Here is a 17,417-nt window from a genome sequence, read left to right as displayed (position 1 = left end):
ATATAATATTATCAATGAACATAAATTTCCACTGGAGTCAAATTTTCTCAACTACCTAATCACAGTGTGAAATGAATTTGAACAATTTTAGAATGGAAGTGGTTATTACATGTGTCCATAGTACTATTAGAAGTAGGAAGGAGAGGAATGTGCAATTTTTGCTTTTTAAACATGTTGAGGTAGATTCTTTCTGTTAGTCCATTTCTGTTGCTTATAACAAAATACATGGAACTGGGTGATTTGTAAGAAAACAAAATTTATTGCTTACAGTTTCAGAGGCTGGGAAGTCCAAAGTCCAGGGAACACCTGGTTAGAGTCTTCCTTGGTGGTGGCTTCAGTGACACAGGGATCTCACATGGCAGAAAATGGCAGAGCAGGGAGAGAGATTAACCTGCTCATTCACTCTCTTTTAAAAGCCACCAGAACCACTCCCATTATTCTAAGAATGGCTCAATTCATTCATAAGGGTGCAGTCCTCACAATCCAAACACCTCTACAAGGCTCCATCTTTCAACTACCACAATAGGATTTCCCACCCTCTTAACACTGTCACGGAGGGGACCAAGCCTCCAGAACATTAAACTTTTGGGGGGACACAATTCAATCCATAATACTTCTTGATCACTTTTTTCCCCTTCTTCTCATCACTTGGGAATCTGAGGATATGTCACCAGGACACTCTGCTTCAGGGGCTCCAGGTTTCTCATTTGAGTGATGCATCTTTCAGGCTTGGCCTGTCCTTCAGGAGTTTGCATTCCAGCCAATTGAAAAAGGGTTTGATTATGATGACGTATTGATTAGAAAACAAACCCACACATCCATGGACACAGTGGACTGTAAGGTCTGACTTACACCTCTTTGTACCCCAGTGTTAAATGTTGGTAGAATAAATGACTGAATAAATGTATGAATGGCAAGTTCAGCTATTTAAACAAGTATCCAGACATTTCTTGGAAAGAATGTCATTTTGGCCAAGAGACTGAACATAGCTTTTGATCTTCCTAGGAGTGAAAGTCATGATTGGCAAAATGTGTGGTTTGAACAGATTGAATAATCAAGCAGATGTAGCCTGTGAGAATTGTAATGTTTTACACACACACACACACACACATACAAACACATTCCAAATTACAATTTAAGTAGATGGAGATGTCTTTTGACTCACTGCTTTTCACCCATCAATTCACAGATGTTGATTAATCATTGAACATTTATTATGGTTGTGTGTTTAGAACTTTGAACAAGGTTAATAATTTTTTTCTTTTTTTTTTTTTTCTTTCTTCTTTTTGGGAAGCTGGCCAGTACACTGACCAAACCCTGGACCTTGGTTTTATCAACACCATGTTCTAACCAACTGAGCTAATTGGCCATCAGTAAGGCTAATAATCTTGTGTTGGTGGTGGTCATAGTCCCTGACTAATTGCTGAGGGTAAGTAAGATGTGATCACAAGAACATTCTACTCACTGTCTCAAATATTCTCTGTAGCCTAAGAGAAATGACTTTCACTGTATCTTAAGTTGGTTATGTAGGCTAGTTTCAAAACAGATCAGGGGCTATAAATTTGAAATTATTCCACTAGTATGAGGTGACAGGGTTTGTCTGTGATAACCTTGGCAGCTTCCATTTCTGGCACTAGGTGTGTGGCCTTTCAGAGCTTTATACTGTACTCTCTGACTCAGTTTTTCTTGCTATGTAATGAGTTCTGTCCATTTATCCTCAGCCTGCAAATTTTCAGTTAGATTTTTTCCTATCAGCCAAACAAATATGGAAATGGCTCCTTCACCCTGATTATTTTGGCCAGACTAGGTGTATTATTCATATTTTTCTTGAATGAAATATGTTAGCTGGTTACACACTAACAATAGGGGAAAAGCTTGGCACCATTTGCTTTGCATTTTACCTTCAAAAAGGCCCTGGTGGCTTGGCTTTACCCGTCTGAAAACAAAATTTGCCTTTCTGCTTCTTTGTGAGGCAGTGAAAGCACAATGTGCAAGTAGTTCAAAACATATTTAATTCTGTCTGTAGCTATTCTTTTGTTGAAGATGCTGGCTGCAAAACATTCTGGAGGGGATCAGGTGGAAATGGTAACAGACTAGGATGTTTCTTGGAAGGAGAAGGCAGAACACTGAGTAAAGGAGTAGGTGCTAAAAAGTAATTTTATTTGGAAACCTTTAAAATTTGAAGTCGCATGGGGCTTTGTTTTGGTGTGTGCGTGTGTGTGTGTGTGTGTAAGTGATACACTTATTGAATAAAAAAATAATCCAAATAGTTCAGGGGGTATAAAGTGAAAGTCTCCTTCTTCATGGATTTCTAATTCTCCAGTTTCCCTCCCCAGACTTCTTTCACTTTCTTGTATACACTTCTAGAGATGTTCTACAATTATGAAGATACACACACACACACACACACACACACACACACACACACACACACACACAACTAGTAGCAGATTATAACACTGCTGTCCACTTTGCTCTTTTTTTTTGTTTTTCCATAACAATATATTCATTCAACAAATATTTACTCAGCACCTAATGTATGCTGGATCCTATTCTAAGTACTCAAGATAGAGCAATGAACAGAACAAACCGTATTACTTTTGTATTGCTGCATAACAAATTACCACAAACTTAGCAGCTTAAAGCAACACACACTTATTATCTTTCAGTTTCTGTGAGTTAAGAGTCTGTGCACTGCTTCACTGAGTTACCTGCCTCAGGTTCTTGCCAGGCTGCCATTCAGGTGTCAGCAGGGCTGTGTTCTCAGCTGGAGGCTCAACTGGAGAAGAATTTGCTTCTGAGCCCACTCCAGTCATTGGGAGAATTCACTTCCTTGTGACGATAGGACTGAGGGCTTTGTTTTTTAATAGCTGTTGGCCAGAGGCCCTCAGTTCCCAGACACTGGGAACAAATGGCAGCTTGCTTCTTCTAGGCCAGCAGGAGAGTGAGAGTGTGTCTGCTAGCAAGGCGGAGGTTTATATAATGTAACATAATCACAGGAATGATCTCATCACTTTGTCATATTCTATTGGTTAGAAGCAAGTCACAGGTCCCATCCACATGAAGGGGAGGAAATTACACAAAGATGTGAACACCAAAAAGTGGGGATCATGGAAGTGTCATTTTAGAGTCTGTCTGTCATGCAAACCCAGCCCCTGTTCCCTTGGACCATACACTCTAGTGGGGGAAGACAGACAACAAATGAATAGACAAATAAGTATATGGTGGGTACTGGAAATAAGTGCTAAAGCAGAATGATAAAGTTGAACAAATGGAGCAGACATGAAGGAGTGTTATTGTAGGAGTGTAGAGTAGTCAGGGAAGGCCTCTTGGGGCTGCAACTTTTGAGCAGTGACCTGAGGGAGATGAAGGAGCCACACAGATGGCCAGAAGAAGAGGACTGCAAATGCACAGGCCCTAACTCATGAGCATGCTGGAGAGTTCTATGAGGAGACAGTGAGGAGACCCATGTGGCTAGAGAACAGTGATCAGGTAGCAGGACACGAGGCTAGAGAGGAGATTGGGTTGGACCTGATAGGGCCTTGTGGATATGCTAAGGATCTCTGAATGAGATGCAGATTGGGAAATTTGGGGCAGTGGGGAAACAGTTTGGCTCACCTTTTGGTAGAGTTTTGACATGTTGTCCCCACCAAAACTCATGTGGAAATCCGATCCCCAATGTGGCAGTGTTGGGAGCTGTTTGAGTCATGGGGTGGATCTCTCATGAATGGATTAATGCTCTCGCTGGGGGTGGGGGCCTGAGTGAGATCTCTCTCTATTAGTTCCCACAAGAGCTGGTTGTTTAAAGGACCTGGCACCTCCTATCTGTCTCTCTTGCTTCCTCTCACCATGTGATCTGCTTGTACTTGCTGCTGCCTGCCACTTTCTGCCATGAGTAGAAGCAGCCTGAGGCCTGTGTCAGATGCAGCTGTCCCACAATCGTAAGCCAAATAAACCTGTTCTTTATACATTACCCAGTCTCAGGTATTCTGTTATAGCAACACAAAACAGACTAATACACCTTTGCAAAGGATCACTTTGTTTCGAGGATGAGAACAGATTGAAAGGAGGCTTGGGTGGAAGCAAGGAGACCAGTCTTAATAATCTCAGCAAGAAACAATAGTGTTTGGGCCCAAAGCGGTATTGGTGCATTTCCTGGTAAGTAGGCAACTATTGTCTAAAAGCTCTGCAGCATCAATGGTGGATTGGATGTGTGGTGGGAGAGAATGAGAAATGTTATGGGTAATGTCAAGAATTTTGTCCTGGGCCACTTGAAGAATGGGGTCACCATTTACTGAGATATGGTGGACAGTGACAGGAATGGGTTTTGGCAGAAAAAATCTAAAGATTGATTTTATTATACACTGTAAGGAAATTGCCATTGTAAAATTTGTATTTTTTAAAAGTTCACCCTGAGTGCTGTGAGGAGGTTGGAATGGGTAATGTGTGGACACTCCCAGACCAAGGGCTGGAGAGGTAGTTCTTAGGCAAGAACTAGGCAGATAGGGTGGGAGTTGAGAACAATGAATGTGTTTACTATATGCTTTGGATTGAGTGTCCCCCCAAACTTGACTCCCACTGTAACAGTGTTAAGAGGGTGGGAAATCCTATTATGGTAACTGAAAGATGGGGCCTTGAAGAGGTGATTAGATTACAGGACCATGCCATAGTGAATGGATTAAAAGTGGTGGTCATGGGCATGGTTTGAAGAGCTTTAAAAGGGGAGTGAAGGAGGAGGTTAGTCTCTCTTTCTGCTCTGCCATTTTCTGCCATGTGAGACCCCTGGATTACTATCACCACCACCAAGGCCTTCACCAAATGTGTTCCTTGGACTTTGGACTTCTCAGCCTCCAAAAGTGTGAGCAGTTAATTTCGCTTTCTTACAAATTACCCAGGTACAGGTATTTTGTTATAAGCAACAGAAACAGACTAAAACACCTTACGTTCTGGAGGTAAAATAGAGAAGGTCTGGGGGTCATTTGAATGTGGGAGGAACAGGAAGATCATACTTGTTTCCTAGGCATAAAGCCTGGACCGCATTTCAAGCTATGCATCTCTGGCAAGAGAATATTCTGGAGTGAGTCTCTGACGATTAGTAAGATTTGTCTTTAGAAACAAATTTCCTGCTTGGACTGTTTAATGACAGGTGTCATAGCAGGTGTTGGTGAGCACCTTCTAAGGCAAACCACCTTGTGTAGAGTCTTCTCCCTTATGCACAGTCTCCCAGGTAGCGATGAGTGAGAAAGAAATGGTAAAATGCACAGCGCTATTCAGGTATTGGGTCTTGGCTGGGTTTCTGGCCTCTCTCTCCAGTGTAGCTGCCCAGAGACCATCACTTGCTTTGTATGTCCCTGGCTAAGGGCACTACTTCCTCTATTAATAGGAAAGATGGTAGAAGGAACTGCCTTAATCACCTTATGGAAACCTGGATCTGAAAAATGTCTGGACTTTTTACACATTGGTCAAAAACTATGAGAAAATGCACTCATTCTGGTAGTAGTTTTTTTTCACTGTCATTAGGCTGGGCCAGCAATTTTCTGCAGGCGCTTTAGTGCCCACCATGGTCAAGTACATAATCAAGAAACACCACTCAAAACAGAGATTATCCGGAAAAGGCAAATCTATAGAGATAGAAAGTAGATTAGTGGCTGCCTGGGACTAGGGCTGGGAAAAGGGACTAACTACAAATGGGCTTTAAAGATCTTTTTGGGCATGGACATACTCTAAAATTGGATTGTAGTGATGGTTGCCCAACTCTGTAAATTCACAAAAAACCATTGAATTGTACACTTAAAGTGGGTGAATTTTATAGTATGTAAGTTATACCTCAATGAGCTCTTTTTAAAACAATTTTTGACAATAATTATATATATTTATGGGGTTTAATGTGATGTTTTGATATATGTATACATTATGGCTAACATATTCATCACTTCACAAACTTTTTTTTTGCGGTGCAAACATTTAAAGTCTTTCTCTTAGCAATTTTGAAATCCATGAGACATTATTATCAGCTATATTCACCATGTTGTGCAATAGATCTCACAAACTTATTCCTTCTGTTCAACTGAAACTTTCTACTTTGACCAACATCTCTCCATCCCTCCCCCAATAAATCCTTTTTTTTTTTTTTTAAAAAAAAGATGATCAGTAAGGGGATCTTAGCCCTTGACTTGGTGTTGTCAGCACCACACTCTCCCAAGCGAGCTAACCGGCCATCCCTATGTGGGATCCAAACCTGTGGCCTTGGTGTTATCAGCACTGCATTCCCGAGTGAGCCACAGGCTGGCTCAATAAAGCTTTTAAAACACACACACACACACACACACACACACACACACACACACACACACACACGCACGGACGCGTGCGCGCACTGTATTAGTCAGGGATCTCCAAAGAAACAAAACTAATATCATTGATCTCTCTGTCTCTATCTATCTCTAAATCTATCTCTATGTATGTCTCTATCTCTGTATCATCATCTATGATTTATTATAAGGAACTGACTCACGTGGTTATGGAAGCCGAGAAGTCTCAATCCATCATCTGCAATCTGCAGACCCAGGAAAGCTGGTGATGTAGTTCTGAGAACTGGAGGCTTGATGGGGTAAGTCCCAGTTGAGTGCAGGACTATTGCCCCAGCTCAAGCAGTCAGGCAGAGACAGCAAATTCCCCCTTTCTCTGCTTTTTTGTTGTATTCAGGCCCTCAACATATTGGATGACGGGACTGGATGATGCCAAATCATATTGGGTAGGGCACTCTGCTTTACTCAGTCACTGATTCAGGTGCTTAATCTCATTCAGAAACACCCTCACAGACATACCCAGACATAACGTCTAATCAGGACACCCTGTGTCCCAGTCAAGTTGATAATAGTTTAAATACCTAATAAAATTAACTATTATAAAATTGACTTTATATAAAACAACTATTATTATAATAGTTAACTTTATAATAAAATTAACTATTATACATTAACTGTATCAAGTTTATAATAGTTAATAAAATAATAATTAATAAAATTAATTATTATAAACACATACATACACCAAAGACCCCACATGCCACCTGAGCAGTTTTATTTCTACAACAGTAGGAATAGAAGGAATTTTGGCTGTCTGATTAAGATACAAGCTTCCACATTGCTTATTATTTTAAAATCTCATTGAAAAATATTTTCCTACTTGAAATCCTCTTTGTGTTTATGAGGGAGAAAAATAACATGGAACAATGATGTATATTTTGTGCAAAAAAGGGATAGTTTGTAAATGGGGCCTAGGTCTAAGATTATTAATACCTGAAACAAATGCTTCATAACCTAAACATGGAAATACTAATGACTAACTATTATTCATGGTTCTTATTAACTTCAGAGTGGAGTAATTTAATGACACACTAAGATTTAGTTATGACAATTATTAATAATGCCAAATAATAGTTTGCATGCGCAATTCCCCTTCTGTTTTACTCAAGTTAATAAATCAATGAAAACATATTTAAATTTGTGCAATTCTTGGGTCATTTTCTTCTCATTTCCCCACTCAGTTTTCACTCTGTACAACCTTGGTGTTGCAGTAAATCTTGCAAGTTAAGACCATCAACTCAGCATTTCCTCCTCTAAGAACAAGAATATTGAGAATGGATAAGACACTAGATTATGGAGGAAAATGTCTGGGTTTGTGATAGCTCTGTCTCTTGGATCATCAATTTAAAGCAGATGATTTTGAAGAATGTAATTCCCAATGTCTGTTCTTTTGTTCTAAATAGCAAAATGAAAAGGTCTAGTAATTAAAATTGCTTATTGAACTTAGTATAATCTACCTCTTTGGATGCTGAGTGGATTATTTTGAGACAAAACATTGCAGATTTGTGGAGAAAAGTAAACATATTTTTGTGTACGTGAAATACCTAACTTTTACTTTGGGCTGGATGATCTTTAAGGAACCTTCCAGAAGGCGTACTTTACGATTCTAAACCATGGCACACATTCAACACTCAATCACATTGCCTTATCTTGCACACAAAGCATATTCCTGCCTCGGCCTTTGTGCTCGCTATTCCCTCTGTCTAATGGATCATTCCTTAGACAGTCATGGCCCACTCCCTCACTTAAGTCTCTGCTCAAATATCACTTCCTCAGAGCAGCCTTCCCTGATTAGCCCATCTAAAAATAGCATACTATCACTGTTATTTTGGCCTGCTTTCCTTTTCCTCATAGCATTTACCACGGTCTGACTTTATATGCTTGCTTTCCCCACTGGAATACAAGGTCCATGAAGGCAGGGACCTTATCAGCATTGTTCATTGCTGTGTCCCCAGAATCTGGCATATAATAATTGCTCAAGATATATTTGTTGAATTGATGAATTGCAATCTGAATTTAAATATTTATCTTTTTGCCTCCCCAACCAGACCGTAAATTCATGGAAGGCAGCCAAAGGCACTGGATGCTTATTTATCTCCTCTAAAGCAATTAGCTCAGTTCTCCACCGATAATAGACACTTAACCAAGATTTGCTGAATGCCTGGAAACATGGATAAGTTACAGAGCTAACCAGTCAGCATTCCCTGCTGGTGAATGAGAACAGTAATGCCTTGCCTTTCAGCCCACACTTTACAGTTGGCAAAGTACTTTTATGCATGTTAACTCATTTGATCATTTTGCCAATACTTTAGTAGCTCTTAACATTTGCCTGAAGAACTGAGCACTCAAATATAACAAATGTCAATTTCTGACATGCACTGTTACTAATTTTGAATACCTGCTTTTTTTCTTAGATATGATATTTACTGTGTTCCTGGATATCTGAATAAATATTTAAAAAGAAACTAGATATATACCTGTATTTTGACATGTATACGTGCATGGAGAGATTTCTGGAAGAATGTTTAACAGCCTTTACAGTGGGTATTTTTGGATAGCAGGACATTATCACGTTTACTTTTTGGGACTTCCTATTTTTCTCGTTTGAATTTTTTTTTTTTTAACTTTTATTTTGTCGATATACATTGTGGTTGATTATTGTTGCCCCTTACCAATCGTTTGAATTTTTAAAACAAATTTGAAGTCACCAAATGAAACCTGTTTCTTTTTTTTTTGTCGTTTTTTCGTGACCGGCACTCAGCCAGTGAGTGCACTGGTCAGTCCTATATAGGATCCGAACCCGCAGCGGGAGCGTTGCCGCGCTCCCAGCGCAGCACTCTACCAAGTGCGCCACGGGCTCGGCCCGAAACCTGTTTCTATACAATATTTTATGTTTGCTTGTCAGTGTGAATAGGATAAAAAATACCACTATTCATTTTTCTTAGTTATGTAATTCTTACTATACAGCAATTTTCATCTATGAAAACTTTTAACACTTCTAGTAAAGCAACAATAATCAAACAAATAGAATGTACCTAAATTCTGAAGGATTTCTGTGTGTTTTCCAAACTTATGGTCATGTTATTCTCTTAGCAAGAAAAAAGACAGGACAATGCTTCATTCTTTGATAAGTAGTTTTTCATCATTTGCCAGAAAAACTTTCCAGGATATTGAGCTCCCAAAATAGAAGGCCAAAGTCAGTCATCAGACACTCGTTCTGGACTTTTGACCACTCTTAAAGGACACACGTGAATGTGTTCACTTATTTTTTCTCTTGATGATTTAAAATATGTAATATTCCCTTTCCCTTGGTCTTAATTTTATCACAGGGATTGGAAAGATATGCAAATGACCACCTTGCGGAAAATCTCTACTGATGCTAACAATATGATCCTCATTTTAGGCTTAAAAGGTTTTGGGTTTTTTAAAAAACCAATTCTGAATTAAGAAGCGTGTTCTAAGATTGTTGGTGCACCTTAGGGCAAGCAAGGTTTCTTTACACGCTGAGCAGCTGCGTGTCTGCTTCTCTTTGCCTGTGCATCTGTGCGTGCTTATGCGTATCTGTGCAGTGGGTTTTGTTGTGAATGTAGTTTTGAGCTCATAGCTTACACACTCAGGGTTAGTGACCTCCACCACGGGAAGGAAGATGCGCGTCCAGTTGTGCGGGTGGGCACAGGTTTCTCTGGTCTCGGGGTGGGGCGAGAGGATACTCTGCCAAGACCTGCGCCTCTCCCACCCCGGTCCGAACGCAGTAGGGCGGGGCGGCGCAGGGAGCCCGGGAGGGACCAGAGCCGCCTGCATGCAGGAACGGTCCCTGGGAGCACGCTGGGGAGGGGGGTGGGGCGCATCTCCTCCCCTCGGGGAGTGTCCCCACAGAACCAGAAAACAGGCAGGAGATGAGTCGCGGGAGGGATCGAGAGAACGCAGGGGTGCGGGAAGGCGCAGGGTGGGGGAGGGGACAAGGGGCGGGGCGGCACCTCCCACAATCCATTCTCGGCGGAGCTGGCGGCCACCTCGTGGGGCCTCACCCGATCACAGCGACCAGGAAGCCGAGGCCGCGCGGCGGCGCGCGCGTCAGAGGCACTCAGACGACCAGGTACATGCCGCCCCGTCCGCAGCCGGCGCGGGGACGGTTGGGCTGGGCGGTTACGGGCCCCATCACGTCGTACCGCGGCCTCTGTGACGCACAGCACGGCCTCCGGGGGTGCCGGGACGCTGCGCGGCGGGGCGGGGGCGGGGCGATCGCTGGAGGGCGGGGCGGGGGCGAGGGGGCGGAGCGAGTGGGGCGGAGCCGGCGGAGGCCCCGCCCCGGGGCTGGAGGAGCGAGGACGCTACGGAGCAGGCGCGTCCTGCCGCCGCCGCTGCCGCCGCTGCCGCTGCCGCCGTCGCCGCCGATCGCCCTTCTCCGGAGCCGTCCCCGCCGCCATTTGCACGGGGAGCCCGGTGACAGGGGCTCGGCGGAGGGGCGGAGGGAGGGGGAGGGCCCGCGCAGCCCCCGAGGGCGGGAGCGACGCCGCCGGCGCCGGCCCGGCTCCCTGCGCTACCGCGCCGCCTGCGGCGGGCCCCGAGCAGTAGCAGCGGCGGCGGCAGCAGCAACAGCAGCAGCAGCAGCAGCCGCCGAGGCCGGGCGTGCGCCTGAGGCGGCGGCGGCCCTGCGGGCGGCCGGGAGGGGCGGGGGCAGCGGCCGCCGCCGTTTGATGGATCCGAGGATCGCCTGGTTCCAGCCAGAGCAGCTCGGACCGTCCAACAGTCTGTGGATGCAGATCTGGGAGACGACCCAGGGGCTGAGGAACCTCTACTTCAACCACCACTGTCATAGCAGCGGCGGCGCGAGCGGCGGCGGCGGCAGCAGCACGTCCACCGGCGGGAGCGGCAGCAGCACCGGCAGCCCCGGCGGCGCGGCCCCGGCCCCGGCTGGCATGTACCGCTCCGGGGAACGCCTGCTGGGCGGCCACGCGCTGCCTGCAGAGCAGCGGGACTTCCTGCCTCTAGAGACGACCAACAACAACAACAACCACCACCAGCCCGCGGCCTGGGCCCGCCGGGCTGCCGCGGGTCCCTCGGCCTCCTCGTCCCCCTCGGCACCCTCGTCCCCGCACCCCTCTGCCGCCGTCCCCGCCGCCGAGCCCGCTGACCCGGCCTCGGGCAGCAGCAACAAGAGGAAGCGCGACAACAAGGCCAGTACCTACGGACTCAACTACAGCCTGCTGCAGCCCAGCGGAGGGCGGGCCGCGGGGGGTGGCCGGGCCGACGGCAGCAGCGGGGGCGTGTACAGCGGGACCCCGTGGAAGCGGAGGAACTACCACCAGGGAGTCGTGGGGTGAGTGCTGACCCTGCGGCCTGGCCAGTGCACACACGCAGCAAGGCAGACGCCCACAGAGGGAGTTTAGAGGGACCCCCGGAGAGGCCACCTCCCATGGCCTGCAGTCGCTGCTGCTTGGCAGGGGCTGATGGCCGTCTCCCCCCATTCTCAGCCGTCCACACCTTTCCCCACTCCCCTTGGAGGGTCCATATCTTCTCTGGACGTCCACGTCTTATTTGGATGTCCGCTCAGACATGCACACCCTCCTCTCACCTCCCTTAGTCATCCACACCTTCCTTCCCTCCCTCTTAAACATCCACACCTTCCCGGGACCCCCCTTTATCCATCCACTCTTTTCTCCCATCCCCCTTAGGCAAAGAAACCTTCCCCTGATCTCCTCCAGCTCTCCATACCTTTGTCCCCATCATCACACCCCAAGATGAGATCGCTTAGCATGGGCATATCATTCATTTCCTGAGAACATTCGTGTGTTAGTGTCTTCTGATGGTACAGGACTTGGAGGTGCTTTCCTTGCCAAGAATAGAAACATCCAGAACGCTCCTCCCCTTCCCCCAATCCCAGACAGGAATCGTGTCAGCCCTGTAAGGCATTGCCTGCTCTTGACCCTTTGGCCCATCTTTTTATTTTTTTTATTTAAAAATTTTTTCTGTATTAGCGATGCCTTGTTTGTGGGGAGGGAGGAATGGAGGAGTGACAGCTAAGTTTAAGGCTGGTGAAGGTGGTGAGCTCTTCTTTTGAAGCCGTGATAGAACTTTCCAGGAGTTCATGGTCCACGGTTCCAGCTTCTCACTGTAAAGTTGTCATACTGGCAAAGGCAGCCAGTGCTTTTCATTCTAGGGGGTAACTGTATGCTAATGAGTGAATGTTGCACAACTAGTGACTTCTGTTTAAAGTTCAGCTCTTACAAAATGGAATCTTACCTGACCCCTAGTGAATTATGTACATAAGCAGGGAATGTTTCCAGCTAGATTTCCCTTCTGGAAGAGACCCTGTGCTTGAATAGGTTACTGAGTCTTTTTTGTAAAATAAAGCTTTCAGTACCATATTTTGTGTGAACCAGCTTTAAAATTGCTTTTCATTTTTCAGTCCTTTTACATTGAGAACTACAGTAGACAAGTGAAATCACCAATTAGTAATCCCATGTGAGTCTTTTCTTAGATTCACCCATTCAGATCTGTCCTGCTTTGGCACGGAGAGAGTTCTGTGTACCTTTTTTGGAAGGTCTGGGTAAAATGAGTTGGTGGGTTCCATCTGCTTCTAGTGGGCTGGTGTCTGCTATATGCTACTATTACAACTCCCACCTTTTATGGACAGTGCAGTTAAGCGTTTTAGGATTGGTGCAAGGGTACATGCCAAACCTGCCTTCACTTTGCAGAGAGGAACCCTTTAAGGTTGAGTCCTCTGTTGCGAAGCTTCAAGGGCGCTCTCCATGGTCATCATTTTTAAAGCCTTGTGGTTCCATCCTGTTATCATTTCCAAGTCTAAGCATAAACCTGTGGTTTAGTGACAAGCAAATTGAAACTGAGGGCTTCTGGTAGTTTCATTTCACAGGAATAAGCTCCGGTTAAGTAATCACTGTCAACTAAAACCTTGTAGTTTTCTATAGTTTCATTTTACTGAAGACTTTTTGCATGTGTGTCTAAAAGATACATTATAAATTCAAAATTCTGGTCATCTCTTTTTTTGATAGATTAAAAAATTGTCCTCTCTACTTGCTAGTAGAAGATACTGTAAAAGGTTCAAGCAAGATGTTCTTGTTCCTGATTCAAATATTATATTGTGCTCAAAGGGATTAGGAGAGGAATTTTTATTTCCCAGGGGGTTTACTGTTTAAAAACTGATTGTAAACCTGTTTCAGAACTGCTTATCACTTCATCAGATTTTGCATTCTTTTGCCTCCTCCTTTAGAGGGTGTCAGCAGTTTGAATTTTTATCCCCCTTCCAATTATGAAACTTCCTAGTTTTGAAGAATGTATTAAACAATTTCTTAAAATGTTTTTGTAAGAGCATCTGGGTGCTTAAAAACTGTTGTTTTGATTTATGGATCCTTGTTTCTTAACTTTTTAAGAAAGTTATGCTATTTTTAATATGAGTAGTTCAAATATCTGAATTCAGAGTGCACTTCAATGTTTTGATATTCTGAGATTAAATGTAGTAAAACCATTACCAATGTTTTCTTAGTTGTTAGGATTTGACCGATACTTAGCTAACAGGTTAACAATTGTGGTGGTCCTTGGCCTCTGACTTAACAGTCCAGACAGGGAGATGGGACCAAAACAGCATGTGGAAAGTGGATTAGAACTATTGGACAGCTGTATACCCTCTCCCAGCTCTCTTATCGTTCAATGTTCTCTGCTTCAGCCAAACTGGTTGACTTATTCCCTGAACGGTCCTTTGAGATACATTTCAAAATCCTGACTTCTGTTGCCCAGGTTCTTGATATTTTTGATTCCTCCTCTGAACTCTTTAAGTACATGCTTCATGTTTTTGGAATAGCTCACTTATGTTTAACTTTCCTTTTATATATATGTTCCCTCTTACCCACTAGATGGAAATGTCTTTAATGTAGAGTAAGATATTTGGATTTCATCCTAAAGTCTTCATAATCTTCTTTCAAAATGAAACTCCCCTGGGCTCACCATCCCACACTTCTTCCCCATGTACACACAAGCCCAGGGAGTTTGCTTTCCTTTTAATTTTTTTTTTTTTTTTTTTAAGTTGCTTCCACTTTTTCTTTTTCTTGGGCTTTATTCCCCTACAGGGCTGACTATGTTGTAGGATGCAGTCTGTTCCTTCTGCTTGTCCATGAAGATGAGCTAAATAAGCCCTTTTCTTTTCAAAGATTTTGTTGTAGATTACCATGAAGAAGGGATAGCAAAAAGTAGCAAATACAGGCAGCTTTCAGAGATTCGGAGCCCTTAGTTCTGAGCCCTTGTGTCTAGAAACTTCTTGTAGAGGTGCTTGGTGTTTGTCCAAGCTCAAGAGGATAGGTTTGTGTTGACTGAGCTGCCAGATCTGTAGATGCTTTTTTTAGGGTTGGATAACTTGTTCAGAATAATGTTTTAGAGTGAATATGGCTGTGGGGGGTCATCAAGAAGACCTCATTGGGAAACCTGGGTATAAGGAATAATTTCTTGAACTAGGATGTTGGAAATGGGGATGGGAAAGAAGAATGAATGTGAGAGGTATTACAGGGTAAGAATGAAGGGAATTCTGACTCAGTGGATTTAATAATCACACTCCATCTTTCAACTTGAATGACTTGGGAAATGTTGTTATTATTGAAAATAAGGGTTAGAAGTAGAAGGACTGTTCATTTGGGGCAGAAGATATGGCGATATTTAGGTGGAAATGTCTAGCAGGGAGTTGAGATTTGGGGGCTGAGATAGTAGTGCTCTTTACTGTAGTGGGGCAGTACCCTCTCATGTGCCATTATCTAGTGCACATTGTTTACTGTATCGCAGTAAGCCCAAGATGCTGGTGTTTTTCTTCAGCGTTGGCATTATGGCTTATTTCTATAAAATATCTATCTAGTGCACATTGTTTACTGTATCGCAGTAAGCCCAAGATGCTGGTGTTTTTCTTCAGCGTTGGCATTATGGCTTATTTCTATAAAATATCATCAGTGGAATTGGTGTTAACTGCTGGGCTCCAAAGTGATCGGGAAGATTAACATAGGTTGAGTATGAAAGAATTTAGAGCCTTTATTCTAAGTGCTTTGTGCTAAGTTTAATTTCTGTACATTTGCAGATGTGAACTGGGACCTTCAGGTTATTGAATTTTACTGTTTTGGGTACTTAAATGTGTCTTAAGGAAGACATTAAGTTTTCTATAATGTAGATATATTAACAGTGTAGTTCATGTTGAGAATTTCCCAAAATTGAGAATAGTGTGGTAAACTAAGTTACTTTCATGATGCAGCTTTCATCTTCTATCCAGAATCTGTGACGTGTGAACAGTGTCATCGTCAGAATCATTGGCATTTCAGTGCAGGGACTCTTTAACATCCCCCATTAAGTTTTTAGCTCTTGAAAAGCAAAAGGAAACAGTGAATGACTTTTTGTAATTTACTTTGTGTTCACACGAAAGGTTTAGTACATCATAGGAAAGATAGGATTGGAAAGAGATACTAGAAAAAGTCTAAGGCAGGGGCAGGGGGTGGGGATCGTGTTGGAAAAATTCTGCTCGTTGTATATGAGATGGTCTTACATCTCAACTTCTTCCACAAACTGCTACTCATGAGTCCTAGTGGTAGGAGTCCAGAACAGTCCGTGGAAAGAGAATTTAAGGTCTCCTTTGCAGATACTGGACTGGTCAGATGGTTGTCTCTCTTGTTGGTTCCCACAAAACCTGTATATCACAGGAATGGTGTAGACATGATGGCAGCGGTAGGTATTTTTATACCTGCTGAAGCTGAGAAAAATTAAAGTTGCTTTTTCTGTGGAAAATAGAAAAGCAGGCTGTTGTATGATTTCACATAGCTTTCTGTTCTCTCTTTTGTTGACTCTGTTAGAGTAAAATTTAGTGGAGGAGACTATTTCAGGATCACACCCACGACACTAGAGACTGTATTAATCACTTTCACACACATAGGTATAGAGTAATCTTGAAGGTGCTGTAGGCCAAAGAGGATGCTTTTTTTGAAGAGTTACTAGCAGCTAGTCTTTTGCTGCTTCCTACAGAGCTGACTGGATAGCTCAGAGCCTCCTGAGGAATTCAGAGGATAGCCAGTAGAATGTTCTTTCTACCCCTCAGAATATTTGCTAAGGATCAAAGGTTCAGTTCCCTGTGCTGGCTAGACTCCCCCCTCCCCCCCCCCAAAAAAGGAAAAAAAAAATCAAAAGTAATTTCAAAAGTCTCACATCCAAAAATAAAAAAAGATTTATTTAAAAAAAAAAAAGGAATATTTGCTGGGGACTCACCTGCTGCAGAACGCTAGAAAGGCTTCAAATTCGTTTTACCATTTTTAAGACTACATGTGATTATTTTTTGTAGGAGATTATGTTGAAGTTGAGGATGGACTTGAGCTAGACTTTACATTAATTTGGAACCACGGGTAGTACATTTATTTCTATCTGATAAGTTATTTGATGATGTAAAAGACTTGTTACTAAGAACTTTGGGCCACATGGAAATTTGAGTTAAAGATTTTGGAAAAAAAATTGAACGTAGAGCTATTTATGTGGTGAACTGATTCCTTATTCACTTGAACAGTTTTAAGTCTGTGAAAAATCCTACTATGTGCACGAGAGATTTCATGTAGTCTGTGGTAACTAAACTCAGGAATATCAGCTCAAGTCATGCTTTCTGCTGAAATAGTTGTATATATTTAGTGCAGAAACCTCTGTTTTCAAATTAGTTGACTTAAAGTGCTCAATAAAATGGAAGCCTTTATTACCACATTTCAAATGCTGTGCTAAACCTTTTTCATTTATCATACTAACCTCTTCATACATTGTCCCATCTAGTTTTTTTTTTTTTTTTTTTTAATTTTATTTTGTCGATATACATTGTAGCTGATTATTGCTCCCCATCACCAAAACCTCCCTAGTTTTGTTTTTACTTAACTTTTTATTTTGAAATAATTCCAGATTTATAGGAAGCTGCAAAAAATAGTACAGAGATCTGATGTTCCATTCACCCAGCTTCACCTAATGGGAACTTGGCATTGTTATAATCCATAGCCTTTTTTAGATTTTACCAGGTTCACATGTATTTAATTGTGT

General features: G+C 43.0%; 1 protein-coding gene across 2 annotated transcripts in view; it reads left to right on the top strand.

Annotated features, from left to right (window-relative positions):
* The first annotated feature begins 10,845 nt into the window (after nt 1-10,845).
* Nucleotides 10,846-17,417, top strand: part of TENT4B (terminal nucleotidyltransferase 4B) — a 71,622-nt gene continuing 65,050 nt past the window's right edge. For both annotated transcript variants that reach the window (XM_063112111.1, XM_063112110.1), the window contains exon 1: nt 10,846-11,688. In XM_063112111.1, the coding sequence (XP_062968181.1) occupies nt 11,066-11,688 (623 nt within the window). In that variant the 5' untranslated portion in view covers nt 10,846-11,065. The remainder of the gene's footprint in view (nt 11,689-17,417) is intronic.

This window comes from Cynocephalus volans, chromosome 10 (genome assembly GCF_027409185.1).
Source record: "Cynocephalus volans isolate mCynVol1 chromosome 10, mCynVol1.pri, whole genome shotgun sequence".
In the NCBI taxonomy this organism is placed as follows: Eukaryota; Metazoa; Chordata; class Mammalia; order Dermoptera; family Cynocephalidae; genus Cynocephalus; species Cynocephalus volans.
Note: the sequence above shows the minus strand (reverse complement) of the source record. Positions and strands in the feature narration are given on the sequence as shown.